General features: G+C 38.4%; 1 protein-coding gene across 4 annotated transcripts in view; it reads left to right on the top strand.

The window, feature by feature from the left end:
• The window catches only part of LOC126354610 (trifunctional purine biosynthetic protein adenosine-3), an 87,569-nt gene that overhangs the window by 43,619 nt on the left and 28,754 nt on the right, over positions 1–15,196 (top strand). For all 4 annotated transcript variants that reach the window (XM_050004366.1, XM_050004368.1, XM_050004369.1 and 1 more), the window contains exons 11-13: positions 4,584–4,782; positions 5,666–5,917; positions 14,292–14,495. In XM_050004366.1, coding sequence (XP_049860323.1) covers positions 4,584–4,782; positions 5,666–5,917; positions 14,292–14,495 — 655 coding nt within the window. The remainder of the gene's footprint in view (positions 1–4,583; positions 4,783–5,665; positions 5,918–14,291; positions 14,496–15,196) is intronic.

The raw sequence follows: 15,196 nt of genomic DNA, 5'->3' as shown, positions 1-15,196 counted from the left end.
AGGAAAAAGTCCGTAAGACCGGAAGGTGGGTACCACACGAGTTGAATGACAGGCAAATGGAAAAGTGCAAAAACTCATGTGAGATTTTGCTTGCCATGTACAAAAGGAAGTCATTTTTATTTTGAGAATCCCAAGTGCAAAAAATTATGAGTAGACCCAGCCACACCATCCACATTGACTGTAAGACTGAATCGCTTTGGCAGAAAGACAATGCTCTGTGTTTGGTGGGACCAGGAGGGTATGGTCTATTATGAGCTGTTAAAACCTGGGGAAATGGTTGGTACTAATCGTTACCAACAAGAATTGACTGATTTGAACTATTTGCTGCTTGAAGAAAGGCCACAGTACCAAAAGAGGCAACACAAAGTCATTTTTCTTCATGACATTGCTCCTTCACATACAGCAAAACAGGTTCGCAACGCATTGGAAGACTCAGCTGGGTAGTTCTATCCCATGCAGCTTACTCACCAGTCTTGGTTCCTTATGATTACCACTTGATTGCACCGATGGGTTGTGCACTTGCCTGAGCAGCACTTCGGTTCACACAGAGATGCGAGAAAATGGCTCGCTGAATGGCTTGCAGCACAGGGGGAAAATTGTTACTGGCGTGGAATTCACAAAACGCCCAAAAGATGGGGAAAATGTGTAATAAATGATGGAGCATACTTTGAATGAAACACTATTTATCATTCTTCTGAATTTAACTTTTTTTGTGCTGTTTTTTTTCTGGTTACTGTATTGTCTCACTACTCATTTTTCCACTTAAAATGTTTATGTTGCTCAGCCTATTGAAATTTTTCCATTGACGCATTATGAAGGCTACACTATAGGTTGTTATATAGCACACAACAGTACAAATTTTAAATTATCAACTCTGCTGGCCAAAGGGCATGTTATGGTATTATTAGAATTCCCGAAAAATTAGACGGGAATAGTAAACTTAAGCACAAGGAAAAGGATGTCTTACTGCCCAGAGATTAGCTGTTGCAATAACAGCTTTATTTTAGGCAGTTTCATATCCTACCTACAGCTGAGTCTAAGCCTTCTCCTTGTTTCACATAATCTTCATGAGAAAAAATGTCAAATGGAGACATCAGAGACATTAACTTAGAAAAAAATATAAGAGAATTATATTAGTTTCCAATTTAGAAAATGTAGAACCATTGGTAAATCGAACTGAAATATATTGGCTGACAGAGATAGAAAGCTTGTATTATGCATTTAATGTAAATAAGACTATAAATGAGACTATATTACAAACATTTTGTGTCTTTGAGCTATTTGTAAATGATTTATACCTATATCTACTGTCCATTGCTTTTTTTTGTGTGTAAATTAATTGGCTTTCCTCCATACTATTGCATGTATTCCAGTGTTTGACTCCATTTAATAGAAATCAGAGTTTGTTTGTTTGTTTTCTTTTTTGTGTAATAGATACTTCACATGTGTACCAAAACAAGTTTGATCAAATGATAAAAAAGACACATAGATCAGGGAAACGTTACCATGAACTTCTTTGTGAATCGTCTACTCCTTGGGAAAAGGAGAAGAAATATTGTACATACAAATTATAATTTTATGCAATTTATATATGTAACATCTACATATGTTTAGTTCTGTTTTCAGGTACATATGTAACAGGGTGTATCATGACTAATAGCATAAATGAATATATATCTGAAAGTAAATGGCGCTAGAGACAAAAAAGTCTCAGTAAACATAGGTTAGCTAATGAACTGTGTGCAAAATAATTGTGACTTTGTGGTTACCGACCACCACTGACTTGATTCTGTGTTATGAAAAGGTAACTATTCTGTACAACATTTTAAAAAAGGTATTATAGATGCCTTGATGGGAGTGCAGGTATTTTGAATTAACACAACAGTGCACAACTGTATTCATAGTTAAAGGAGGTGTTCAAAGTGTTGTCCTTGTACCCGGTGCAGGCCTGTACCCATCACTGCAATGAGTTTCAAATCCTTTTAAACAAGACTCTGTTTCAGTTCATCAAATGTGTTAATGGGAATTGCGTACACTACATATTTAAATTGGCCTCAAACACAGAAATCCCTATGATTCTGATCAGATGATCTTTGAGGCCAGATACAGGTCCTCTTGGCCCAATTTATCTTTTGTCCATATCAGCGTATTCGATGTTATCTCATCATAGAAGCAAAATTTGCCAATGCTCCATCTTGTATATGGCATGTCCTCTGGCATTGCTCTAAAGTAACTTCCTCGAGCAACCCTGCAAGATAATGCCACAGAAACTGAAAATAATTCTGTCCATTGAGTGTGTTTGCTAACATACGCGGCCCAATAAGATGATCATCTAGTACTCCTAGCCATCGACTCAGTGAGAAATGTCACTGATGTGGACACTCTTGCACAGCATGTGAATTGGAGCCTGATCACAAATGTGATAATTAAACACACCATCACAGGTGAACCATGCTTCATCTGTAAATAAAATGTTTGTCAAACATAAGGTTGCTTACAGATTGTTGTTGCATCCACTGACAGAATTTAATCAAGGACCATAGTCCACCTCAGTAAGACCCTGAACTAATTGGAGGTGATATAGGTAGATTGCATTGCAATGCCTTATTTTCCAACCACTACTATGGCTCATTCCAGGAAATTATGTTGCAAGTCTGCATGTCTACATTCCTGGAGAGTATTTGACTGTTTGCAGCATTACATCTTCAAGCACACATATAATTTGTGCAGACCTTCCTGCACCTAACAGCATGTGCAAAGTTTCCAGTTTCTCGAAGGTGTACTCCTCATTTCTGTAATGTTCCATGTCACCAACACAACTGATGCTCTGCAATCAGCTGACATGAGTGATACTCTGACTGTATACTGTACTGTCATATTCATTCTGCTTACAACTCCACCTCTTGAAAATGTAAACAAAGGTCACACTACAGAGAACATTTGGTGTGTACACAGAATGAAGTTTACACAGAGTGGTAACCACAAAGTCGCAATTATTTCACAAACGGTTCATTTGTAGACCTATGTTTGTGTCTAGTATCATGTACTATCAACAGTATGCATTTTTCCCATTAATTATCATACACCCTGTATAATTATTTTATCATATTCAAGTATGAAAATTGTATACACACTTTGTTACGTACCTGTAATACTACTTCTAACAGTTTGGATGAAAATCAACACAAAAATTTAATTTAATAGTAATTTGTAATATCCGCACCATAATATTGTGCTTCTTGCAAATGATAAAAGATTTTAAGCAGGAAACAGTACATAACTAATTATTTAGGGTGTTAATTTTGATTAATTTGTTATATTTGTACATCCTTCTTATTCACTGTAGAAGTTGTGGTGATTTTTTGGGTTATGTTGTATTCTTACTGGAACACAGAGATTTTAGTTTAACAAATAATCTTTTTACAATCAAATTTTATTAAATTATTCATTTATTCATAAATAATCGATTCATTAATTCACATAATTGTTCCTTCAACTATCTACAACCACAACAGATTTACCAATAGCAAAAAGCTCTCTTCTTTTCCCTAACGTAGGCTCTTAAATAAATGACAATGCATCATATTTTCAGTATTATTATAATCAATATTTATCTGATTTACAGTGAACAGACACTTGTGCAGATGGATTTACACATGACAGAAATGGTCAGCAGAAAACACAAACATATTTACGTAAAAAGTTTTTCAGTGCTAAATTTAAAAAAGAATATTTTCAACAAATAATATTGAAATATGTAAATTTTCATTAGATATAAATACATGCCCATTCCCTTCAATAGCTGTTTCTCAAATGGCATATCTTTATCACACCAAAGCTTTATCATCTTATAAAGAAAAGTGTTCCAAGTGACACTGAACACCAGCAATGAATTAACTGTTTACATTTTGAACAATTTTTTAAATTTTTTTCCATAGCCTTTGCCTCATATCCTGACAGGATCAACATGTTAATTATTGGGCTTGGAAATTGTAGTTAGAAGGCTGCCAGATAGCATTCCTGTTGCAACCCCCTTCCCCAAGACAGACCTTATGTACTCCAGCTGTCGGTGTCTTGTGTTATCCCATGTGAAAGTGTTTGAATGTTTTCTAAATGTTGGTGAAATGCGTTGCTGGTATGGGACGTGGGTGCCTGCCCTATATTCGCCTAACTGGATGCAGGAAACCACATGAAAACCATATCCAGGCTGATCACACTCCACCCCTCGCGGGTAATCTGCTAGGCAGATTTGATGTGGGGCCAGCACGCTTACCAAAATCTGGGAAGTGACTTACCAAAATCTGGGAAGTGATTTGCTAACACACGTCTATGGAGGCAGGTTTTTAAAAGACCTGCACAAAACTCCCATTACAGTATTTTACGTTGTAAATTATATCCAACTTCATTAAATAATTATTATTGTATGCTAAAAGTCAAGCCATGGCTGTAAATATACAGTTACTTAATAAAAAATTATCGTTTATTGTATTCTAGAGTAGATGGATCTCGGTCTGTTACTTGCATGTATTGGATGTATTACATTGCTTGATATTAACAAATGTGATTTACCACTACATGTGCAGGTTGCTCAGCAGTGTGGCATCCACTCAACAGTTGGAATTGATCTAGTTGCAATGTGTGTAAATGACATTCTTGCACAAGGAGCAGAACCACTTTTCTTTCTGGACTATTTTGCAACTGGTAATCTGAACGTTGATGTAGCTTCGCAAGTGGTTTCTGGTGTAGCTGAAGGTTGTCGCCTTGCAAATTGTGCTCTCATTGGTAATTAATAGAAAATATTTTTTCTAATTGCAAAGTTTTCAAAGAGCTTAAGATTATTATGATACATAACTTTGCCATATTTATGTAATTGTTTAAATTGAATGTAACAATAAAATGTGTTGTATATGTTTTGCAAGCTTTAGCGGCCATTGTCATAATCTTTAGAGTTGTTTGGTCATGTCATACTCCTCTTCAGAATTCTTGAATACTGAATGTTTAGGTCCCTCTGCTGGGACCAAAAACATTAAGTATGGTAGAGTTTTGAAGATGAATGTAAAATAGCATAACAACTTGCAAAATTTTACCATCAAAATTTATTATCGCTTTTTTATGTGAAATGCTCATTTTGATATGAATATTCCATCTTCAGGATTGATGGTGCTTATTATAGAGAACTGATCAAGATTTTAATATGTAGGAGCTTTGGTCCTTAAGAGAATGAAAGACCTGTTATTTGAAAGTTAAATTACAGAAAATGGTCAAAGTGCAGAAATATGTGAAGTTACGATATTCCTGCTGCTGTGGAACAAGAATGACAGGTATCTCATCAATTTACATATTTGTGTACTTGACCATTTGCATATATTTTCGAGCATCTCATAAACTCACACTATGCCCGTACCAATTGTTACACATTAAAATCTTAAGGATCCTCGTATAGTAACCATTCTGGACTCTGAAGACTTGTATAATTATAGCAGAGCTGCTCTTTGATTATAATCATAAAGCAGCTCACAAAATTTATATGTTTGTCCATAAATTGTGTAATTTTTTTTAAAAATCAGGACTGCCACTGTGTACTGAATTCATTCTTTCTATGGACTTTTTAAGAAATAAATAAATAATAGATTTCAGTTAGCAATTCATTGGTTGTTGTCCACAGGTGGTGAAACAGCTGAAATGCCGGGGCTTTATGCTGAAGGTGATTATGACCTGGCAGGCTTTGCTGTAGGAGCAGTCGAACGTAAAAAGTTGTTGCCAGTGATGGATTCCATTATTCCTGGTGACATTGTTCTTGGATTGTCATCCAGTGGAATTCATAGCAATGGATTCAGTCTTGTGAGGAAAGTTGTTGAAAGATTTGGTGTGAAATATAGTAGCAAAGCACCATTCAGCAAGACAGGGAAGAGTTATGGTATGTGTCATGGTGAAATAGAAAGTCTTATGCCTGTTTGTGTCTTTTCTTTCAGAATCTAAAATTCTGTATTAACTTAGGATTATTTTTTTCATTTCTTTAAATCTTGTCTTTTGTTTTACATTGTGACTATGAGTCAACACTTCCACAATGTTCATTTTGATTTATCACTTCAACTTGTTGACATATCATGAAGGATGCCTTATGGACAACTATAGAAGTAAAATAATGTTAAATATGAGTCATTAAATAGCATTCTACTTCTTTGCCATTTAGAACTAGAAATAAAAAAAGGAAGAGATGCTACAGATTGCTTGCAGAAAATAAGGGTTTTATCAGAGGAAAATTCAGTTTATAAAACTATAAAATTATGAGGACAGAATTAACCTCAGGTGGCAACATTATTAATATAACCAATAGATACACGTAAAAGTTCAAGAAATAATCGTAACTTTAAGAAGTATTTGTTCCTAATTTTGGGAATGGGATAGTTTGGGAAACATTGGAAAGGAAATTTAATTTATTCTGGTCCCAGAATGAGAGGGACCCGCCTGTAGTGAGGATGAGGGCAGACAAAGGTGAAAGGGGTAGGCTTCAGAGACAGGAGAATGTTAAAAATAGTGAGCACTGTGTTAGCTTCAGTTCAAAGTTGATGAAAGAGTGAAAATTGAAGATGGATTGAGAAGGAAAAATAATGAAATGAACTGTACAGTGGATCTAGCCAGTTTGAGCCTTGGGAGTTATTCATCAACGCGATATTGAGAGTTAAAAATTTTCTTTAATGTATGTAAATGCAAGTAGGCTACATACATAGGTTTTGTGGAGGCTGGTGTTCCTCCATTGCGGATCCGGCGCGACCGACTTCTGGCCGCTTATGCTGCCCACGTTTGTAGCTTGCCAGGGCATCCCAACTACCGTCTCCTGTTCCCGCACTCGATCGTCCATCTTCCAGACAGGCGGCCCCGGTCAGGGTGTACGATCGCGGTTCGCATCCGGGCTCTACTGTGTGGGATTGAGTTTTTTCCTCTCCTGCCTATTTTCCGGGCCAATCTCCGTCTGCCCCCTTGGTGTGTGCGCCGACCATGCATTCGGCTGGATTTGGCACAGGGTCCGAAAGCCTCGGTCCCTCCTCCGGCCCTCCGCCGCCGCTTTGTTTCTCTCCTTGCCGAGTTTCCCGGATCTGCCGTGGCCTATACCGACGGTTCGATGGTCTCTGGTCGCACTGGTTACGCTCTTACTCTAGAGGATCATTGTGAGCAACGGTCGCTGGCACCCGGGAACAGTGTATACACTGCCGAGTTGGTTGCCATCTATCGCGCCCTGGAGTATATCCGCTCCCTCTCAGGTGAGTCCTTTGTCATCTGTAGTGACTCCCTGAGTGGTTTACGAGCTCTTGACCAGTGCTTTCCTCGTTCCCGTCTGGTGATGGCCATCCACGAGTCGCTCCATGCTCTTGCCCGTTGCGGCCGCTCTGTGGTCTTTGTTTGGACCCCAGGTCATGTCGGCATCCCGGGCAATGAGCGGGTTGACACGCTGGCTAAACAGGCAGTGAGTTCACCGGCTCTGGAACTCGGCCTTATGGAGTGTGATCTCCTGTCGCTTTTGCGCCAGAAAGTGCTTGGTGCCTGGGGTGACGAGTGGCGCACCCTGCCCACGCCCAACAAACTTCAGGCGGTGAAGGAGACAACCGGTGTGAGGCGCTCCTCCATGCGAGCCTCTCGGAAGGACTCTGTCGTCCTCTGCCGGCTGCGCGTTGGCCACACGTGGCTGACGCACGGCCATTTGTTGCGCCGGGAGGACCCACCGCTATGTCGCTGCGGCGCAGCTCTGACGGTGGTCCACATTTTGGTGGACTGCCCGCTTTTAACAGGACTCAGGCAGACGTTTGCGCTGCCTGATACCCTCCCTGCCCTTTTATGTGATGACGTTGCTATGGCGAACCTCGTGTTGAGTTTTATTCTGGCAGGGGGTTTTTATCGTATGATTTGAGTGTTTGTCCTTTTATTTCCTGTATTGACTTGGGCCTTTGGCCTGTGGTTTTAAACTGTGGGTTTTAATGTCATTTGGTGGTTGGCTTTTCCTTATTTTCATGGTCGGCCAACCACCTTCACACTCGGTGTGATTTTAGTTCTGTTTGTCTGGTCTTTGTCTGTCTTTCTTGTATTGTGTCGTCCCTTGTCTCAATTCTCCGTTTTTAACGACTGACAGTTTTTATTTCGTGTGATTTTATCGTGGAACAAGGGACCGATGACCTTAGCAGTCTGGTCCCTTCAATCCCACACCCAACCAACCAACCATACATAGGTTTCCAGCATGAGTTATTGCACTTCCTATGTGACACAAATGCCTACCTTTCAGGACAGCAGCAGTTCTTTGTGGTAAAAGTTACTGACAGTTTATGCTTTCAGTGCATGCACTAAAGTGCCCACACCACTGACTAGCCAATAGTGAGGTCTGAGGAAGGAGTCATTTGGTTGCTACTGGTTGTGTCTTGGGGAGCAGAAGAAAGTGAAGTTGCACTCTTGGTGTCTAACTTTCTGATAGGGCAAATGACCTCCTGCTATCAGTCTCCATGTTTACTGTCTCTGACCAGCCACCAACTAGTTCAGATTGAATCACCTTTCTCTCTTCTGCCCGTTCCTGTATTTCGTGAAAACTGAAAGTGGTGGAAGCCCCTGGAGTCCAGCCTGGACAATGTACACCCTAATGCCAGAATATGGTGAAAAGTTAGTTTTAATTCACCTCCCTTCTGGCACCTCCCTCTCCCACCATTGACACAGGCCGCCTCCACACAGGTGCAGTCCATACAAAGACAAAAACCATCTGAACATGCCTTAAAGGCCCAATGTTACTGACAGGCAGTCATGTCATTTCTCAGCCCTTAGGCATCACCAGATACAGTCCATACAGAGTAGTGGAGTTAAGAAGTAGATAGAAAACAACATGAGATTAAAGAAATAAAAGATAATTAAATAAGATATAAAACAAATAAATATTATTACGATGATGGTGATGGTGATGAAAAAGAGGGGGGATTTTATGTTCAGGAGTTTGTTGCGGAGCAAAGATATGTTAGGTGTCAAGTACCCATCTCTGGAATTCAGCAAAACTAATATCATGTGAAAGAGTCCAAATACCCTTATGATATGCCAGGCACTCAGACCCCTTTTAATGCTGTAGAGTATGTTCAGCAACAATGTGCTGGGTGTCCCCAAGCCTTACAGTTCTTCTATGCCCACTCTTGATCGCAGCCAGTTTAAAGTGGTGTTTTCTCTCTAAAACACTGTGCAGTGAACATGCATTAGTCAATAAACATTACTGTGGTTTTGCAAGTTGCTTTACATTCAATATTGTAGGATTTACCAGTGGTGGGGCTGGAGTAAGTGTTGGTGGATGAGTACATGATATAGATTTTACAACAGGAACATTTCTAAGCGTATAAACCTTGAGAACTCTGTTTTTGGTGTTGTTGTTGTTGTTGTTGTTGTTGTTGTTGTTGTCGTCGTTGTCGAAACCTTGATGTAGAGATATTGGTCTGGGAGAGAACACTTGGCTTGAGGAAGTCATAGCCTTGTTTTAGTAATGTATTGAATCATTCAAGCCATGTGTGGTATTATATCAAGAGGCGTGAATCTCTTAAAAAGAAAAAGAAAAGCAGGAACTGTATTATCAGAGGATGAGTGAGTTTACAAATAAAATCTGTAAGGTGTTTGTGAGAGAGGAAAGTTTGGAAGTGAAAGTGTTCTACATCTACGTGATTACTCTGCAGTTCACAATTAAGTGCCTGGCAAAGAATTCATAAAACCACCTTCAAGCTATTTCTCCAGTGTGTCACTCTCAAAGAGTGCATGGGAAAAACAAACACTTAAACCTTTCTGTGTAAGCTCTGATTTCTCTTATTTCCTGATGATGATCACTCCCCTCCTGTGTAGGTGGGCACCAACAAAATATTTTCACACTCTGAGGAGAAAGTTGATGATCGAAATTTCATGAAAAGATCCTGCCATAATAAAAAACACTTTTGTTTCAATGATTGCCACTCCCAATTCGTGCATCATATAGATGGCAGTACTCCCCTATTTTGCAATAGTGCAAAAAGCACTGCCCTTCTTTGAATTTTTCTGATGTCTTCTGTCGATTCTATGTGGTGCAGACCCCCACACTGCACAGCAATACTCCAGAAGAGGATGTACAAGCATAGTATAGGCAGTCTCTTCAGTAGAACTGTTGCATTTTCTCTGTGTTATGGCAATAAATCGTAGTCTTTCATTTGCTTTACCCACAACAGTATGTCATCTTTGCAATTTAAGTTATTCGTGATTGTAAACCATATTTAGTAACTCTGCCTTAGTGGTACAGTCATCAGTATCATCACCATTGTTTGTGCTGTGAAGGTATTGACTGTGTCTTTCCATTGGTGTACTTTACATACAGCCAGAATCTCTTTGGATTTTCTGCCAGATTTTGAGACAGAGTTTCTTTGTGGAAAGTATTAAAGCCATCTTGCATTGAAATTTGTGATACATTTTGAGCTTCTGTAAAACTACATCAATCTTGAGAGTGTTGAATGATTCAGTATTGGAGCATGTAACTCTGTCTTGGATGCTGAGCCTGAAAGGAAGTGTTTGATATTGAAAGGGTGTCAACTGCCAAAGTATAGGTATTGTAATTTATTGGCGAGTTTTGTGTGGATGGAGGTTTGGATGTGGGCAGCTGTAAGGTGGAAGTCAACATCAAAAATGGCGACTTTGGATTTGGAAAAGGATCATATTAACTTGAGTTGGGAAAAGCAGTAAAGCTGTTGCACAAAGTGGTGGAGTTCTTCACCATGCATGCAGACTGCAAATGTTGTTGTTGTTGTGGTCTTCAGTCCTGAGACTGGTTTGATGCAGCTCTCCATGCTACTCTATCCTGTGCAAGCTTCTTCATCTCCCAGTACCTACTGCAACCTACATCCTTCTGAATCTGCTTAGTGTACTCATCTCTCGGTCTCCCTCTACGATTTTTACCCTCCACACTGCCCTCCAATGCTAAATTTGTGATCCCTTGATGCCTCAACACATGTCCTACCAACCGATCCCTTCTTCTAGTCAAGTTGTGCCACAAACTTCTCTTCTCCCCAACCCTATTCAATACCTCCTCATTAGTTACGTGATCTATCCACCTTATCTTCAGTATTCTTCTGTAGCACCACATTTCAAAAGCTTCTATTCTCTTCTTGTCCAAACTAGTTATCGTCCATGTTTCACTTCCATACATGGCTACACTCCAAACAAATATTTTCAGAAATGACTTCCTGACACTTAAATCTATATTCGATGTTAACAAATTTCTCTTCTTCAGAAACGCTTTCCTTGCCATTGCCAGTCTACATTTTATATCCTCTCTACTTCGACCATCATCAGTTATTTTGCTCCCCAAATAGCAAAACTCCTTTACTACTTTAAGTGTCTCATTTCCTAATCTAATTCCCTCAGCATCACCCGATTTAATTGGACTACAGTAGCTGCAAATGTATTGTTATTAAATCTTTTCTGACCCAGCAGCACCACCTTTTGTGTCTTGAGGAATGCCTCTTTCATGTGGTGCTTGGAAAGGTTGGCAAACCAGTTCCCATAAAGGCCTCTCCCCTTATTCATTTGTGAGTTCAAAGGTGAAGTATTTATGGGTAAGGATGAAGTGAATTAATTTCAAAATAAACAATATTTTTGGAAGACTTTCGGGAGGACGTTGGGAGCAATAGTGTTCTAGCACTGAGAGGCCATTTGTATGCAGTACATTTGTCTAGAGTGAGGTCGCATTGATAGTGTTAAGAAGGGTTCCATGTGGAAGAAGGCTGAGAATGATACTGAGATGTTCCAGGAAGTGGTTGATTTCTTTTGTGTGAATTATGGGCTGTGTGAGATGGATTGGAAGTGCTGGTCAACCATTGCTAAGATTTATTCAGCAGAAACTCTGAAGCCAGCTACTGTAGAAAATTGAGATTGTTGTTTATGTATAATTTGGAAAGGGGATAGAAAGTCTGGATGAACAGAATGAGGTCATTATGAACAGTTTTGTGTGTGAGGTGTCCAGGGGCCAACAATTTCTCATCCCTGCTGCTCCTCAGTATTATTATCATTCTTTAGTTTACTCTTGATCCATTTTATGTGCTCCTTAGACTCTTCGTTCTGTTAAACAGGCCCTGCAACTCTGTGTTAATTGTGTCATGATATCCTTTCACTCTGAATTGTAATCCCTCTCCTAAATCTTTATTTTATTTCCTTTTTTGCTTCTTTGATATGTAGGTTTCACAATACAGAAAAAAGTTTGAATTCCTACTTTATACCTTTTTTACTTTTAGAAATTTTCTCTCGGTGTTCCATTCTTATTATTCATTCTCCATATAGTCTCAAGTTAAAGTAAAGTTACAATCTCCACTTTCTTTTAAACTATCTGTGCTTCTAACACTAACTAGATTTTTATGATTGTTGCATTCATTGTTTTGTTACTTTGTATTGTTCTGTCAATGCCTTTTCTTTTAGTGATGTAGTTTGATCTTTACCTTTTTGTCAATGGCCATTGTTTCTTTAAAGATATTTTCAGAATATTAACACTTTGCATTCTTCTGATGTTGACATGTATTTTTCTTTTTCATTCAATATCAATTTTTAATTTTATGTAAGATTGCATTTGTTACAAGGAAACAATGTCTGGCCAGTACATCCCTTCAGGAAGTGTAATTCCAATTACTGACATTAAACGTATTCAGTAGGAAAAGTAACAATAGCTGACTTTCTCAATCATTAGTTTCTTCCTTGGTAAGGAAAGAGGAATAGATGAGGAAAGGTTTGAAAGGAAAATGGATCAGTCAGACCACAGGGTTAGAGGGAACCGATTTATTGTTTGTTCCTTCACAAACCTACACTTCTTTCCTCCCAGAGAGAGGCACTAACAGTTCTCACATCTAGCTACAGTTTTCTCAACATTTGAATTTGTTTATCTGCAAAACCTGTAGATAAATACTGGTCAGCCATTGTGTCTATCTGCAATTTTACAATTTTCTCAAATCAGTGTGTCTTTTCATGAGATTTCTTTTATTATCATTACTTCCTCATAAATGCTTCAATGTGTTTAATAATAATGTAGCGAGTTTCCTTCTTGCAATGTTTTTAAACTGTATGCCTCTCTTTTTCTCATATTGTCATGCCCGTTCATGGTTTTTTTTCTGGTAACAATTGTTGTATGACTGCATGAATTGAATTGTCAACATTTAAAACTCAACTGCTGCCATTTCTTTGTTTTTACTCTACACATTTTTATCTTCATTTGTAACTGACAAGGGAGGGATACCAACTGTGAATTGCAGATTCGGGTGAAATTTTGCACAGGCTTTAATCATTTAACAAATTTAACTTGTTTTACGGTCTTTTTGTTGTGCCTATCTGTGACTCAGCATCTCTGTTACATGGTGAGTAGCAACTATCTTTTCGTAATATTGTCATTATTCCATCTTGGATTTTCCATTGTTTCATTTTTTTTTAAAATAGACCTGTATTTCAGCTTTTGATTAAACCCTCAAAAGTTTTTGAGAAAACTGATATAGTGTTATGTGGTATATAAATCCCAATAACTACACTTGCTTGGTGATCTAGTCTTATAGACTAGTGGTGAGTGCACAATGCTCTGAAAGGTTAAGTCTATCTGTTCATCTTGCGAAAGCTTTCTTCATTAGATAAAATATCTTTTTGACAAAACAATCAACATTCTAATATCATAAATAATTTTATTCATTTTACGTGGAAGAACTGCTAAAGTTGGTCATTTTTTTACAACATTCGGTGCAGCAAAGGTTTGACATGTGAAAAATTTCATCCAAATCCACAGTACACAATTGGTTGCTGTTGTAATCCTATAGTGTGAGTTCATGTAATCAAATAGTGTGTGATCTAAGTGCCTCAGCAGCTGGTGTTGAGAGGTCGCCTCACAACCTGGACAAGTGGCACAGCAAGTGCCATACCAAGTGAACAACAGCCCAGTATACGCCTGGCATCCTGGGCCCTCAGCCTCATCTATGTTTACTTGCTTATTGCAGATTTACCTAAGATACTTTTTATTGGTGTGATGTATAGTTATGATACTTTGTGCTGTTCTATACTTTGTTCAGTGTTACAATCAATCTCTTCATGTGGAGCAGAATAAAACTTGTTTGGTGTTCCTTCTGATATTGTGTCTGTACAATGTTACAACAATAGCCTTGCCCTGAAAGACTTAATGTAGGCTTGTAATATTTGATAGAACCCATTCCAATGTTTAATGATCAACTGCAGTACTATATCAAACTGGTAGCAAGGTATGACAGAAAATTTTAGTGAATGTCATTGTCTCATTATAGGTGAAGAATTCTTAACACCAACAAAAATTTATGTGAAGGGCTTGCTGAAAGTACTACAGAGTGGAAAAGTCAAAGCTCTGGCTCACATAACAGGTGGTGGGCTGATTGAAAATATACCCCGTGTATTGCCTGATGGCACTGGAGTAAGATTGGATGCTGCTTCTTGGGAAATACCTCCTGTCTTCGGTTGGATAGCAGCAGCAGGTAGGCAGTGATTTTCAGTCTTACTTCACAATTAATCAAAACTATATTTACTTAGGAATTGTGTTGTTACATTTGTTTAAACTGATAGTTTCATAATTATGAATGAGTTGAAATTTGCTCATCAAATGATAAAGCTAATTTGTTGGTAAAATTAGTTAATAGATTCTGTTTTTAAAACGTTTATTGGCTGCTTATATTTTTCTTGATATCTGGCTACTGAAATTGTTTTGGTGGGCTTAGTTTGAACTATATATTCAGCATTCAGTTCTGGATAAAAAGGCCTCATCTAGTCTTCAGCTATAAGCATTCATGTTGTTCCAGTGTGTTTTCTGGTGTCATCACCCACTTTCCACTAGGTTGGTATCTCAATCTTCTTTCATCTCCTGATATTGTAAAGTATGTCATTGGTATATTTGCCATTCATTCATTTATGTGGATTCATGTCCAAACCACCTCTCTTTCATTTTCATTGTAGTCATACTTAATTGTCCATGTCCTACAGTCCTATACCATCATTTAGTTTGTTTACTACATATTTCTTTTCTTGCAAGTTCTTTGGAAAACTACATCATTTCCTACCTTATCAGTCCACTTAATTTTCAACATACTTCTGTAATACCACATCTCAAATGGTTTGACCTTTCCTTTTCTGGTTTTCCTACAATCAATAATTCACTTACACACAATTCTGTGTTCCGGAC

This window comes from Schistocerca gregaria, chromosome 3, assembly GCF_023897955.1.
Source record: "Schistocerca gregaria isolate iqSchGreg1 chromosome 3, iqSchGreg1.2, whole genome shotgun sequence".
In the NCBI taxonomy this organism is placed as follows: domain Eukaryota; kingdom Metazoa; phylum Arthropoda; class Insecta; order Orthoptera; family Acrididae; genus Schistocerca; species Schistocerca gregaria.
This window is presented reverse-complemented; position numbering and strand designations above follow the sequence as displayed.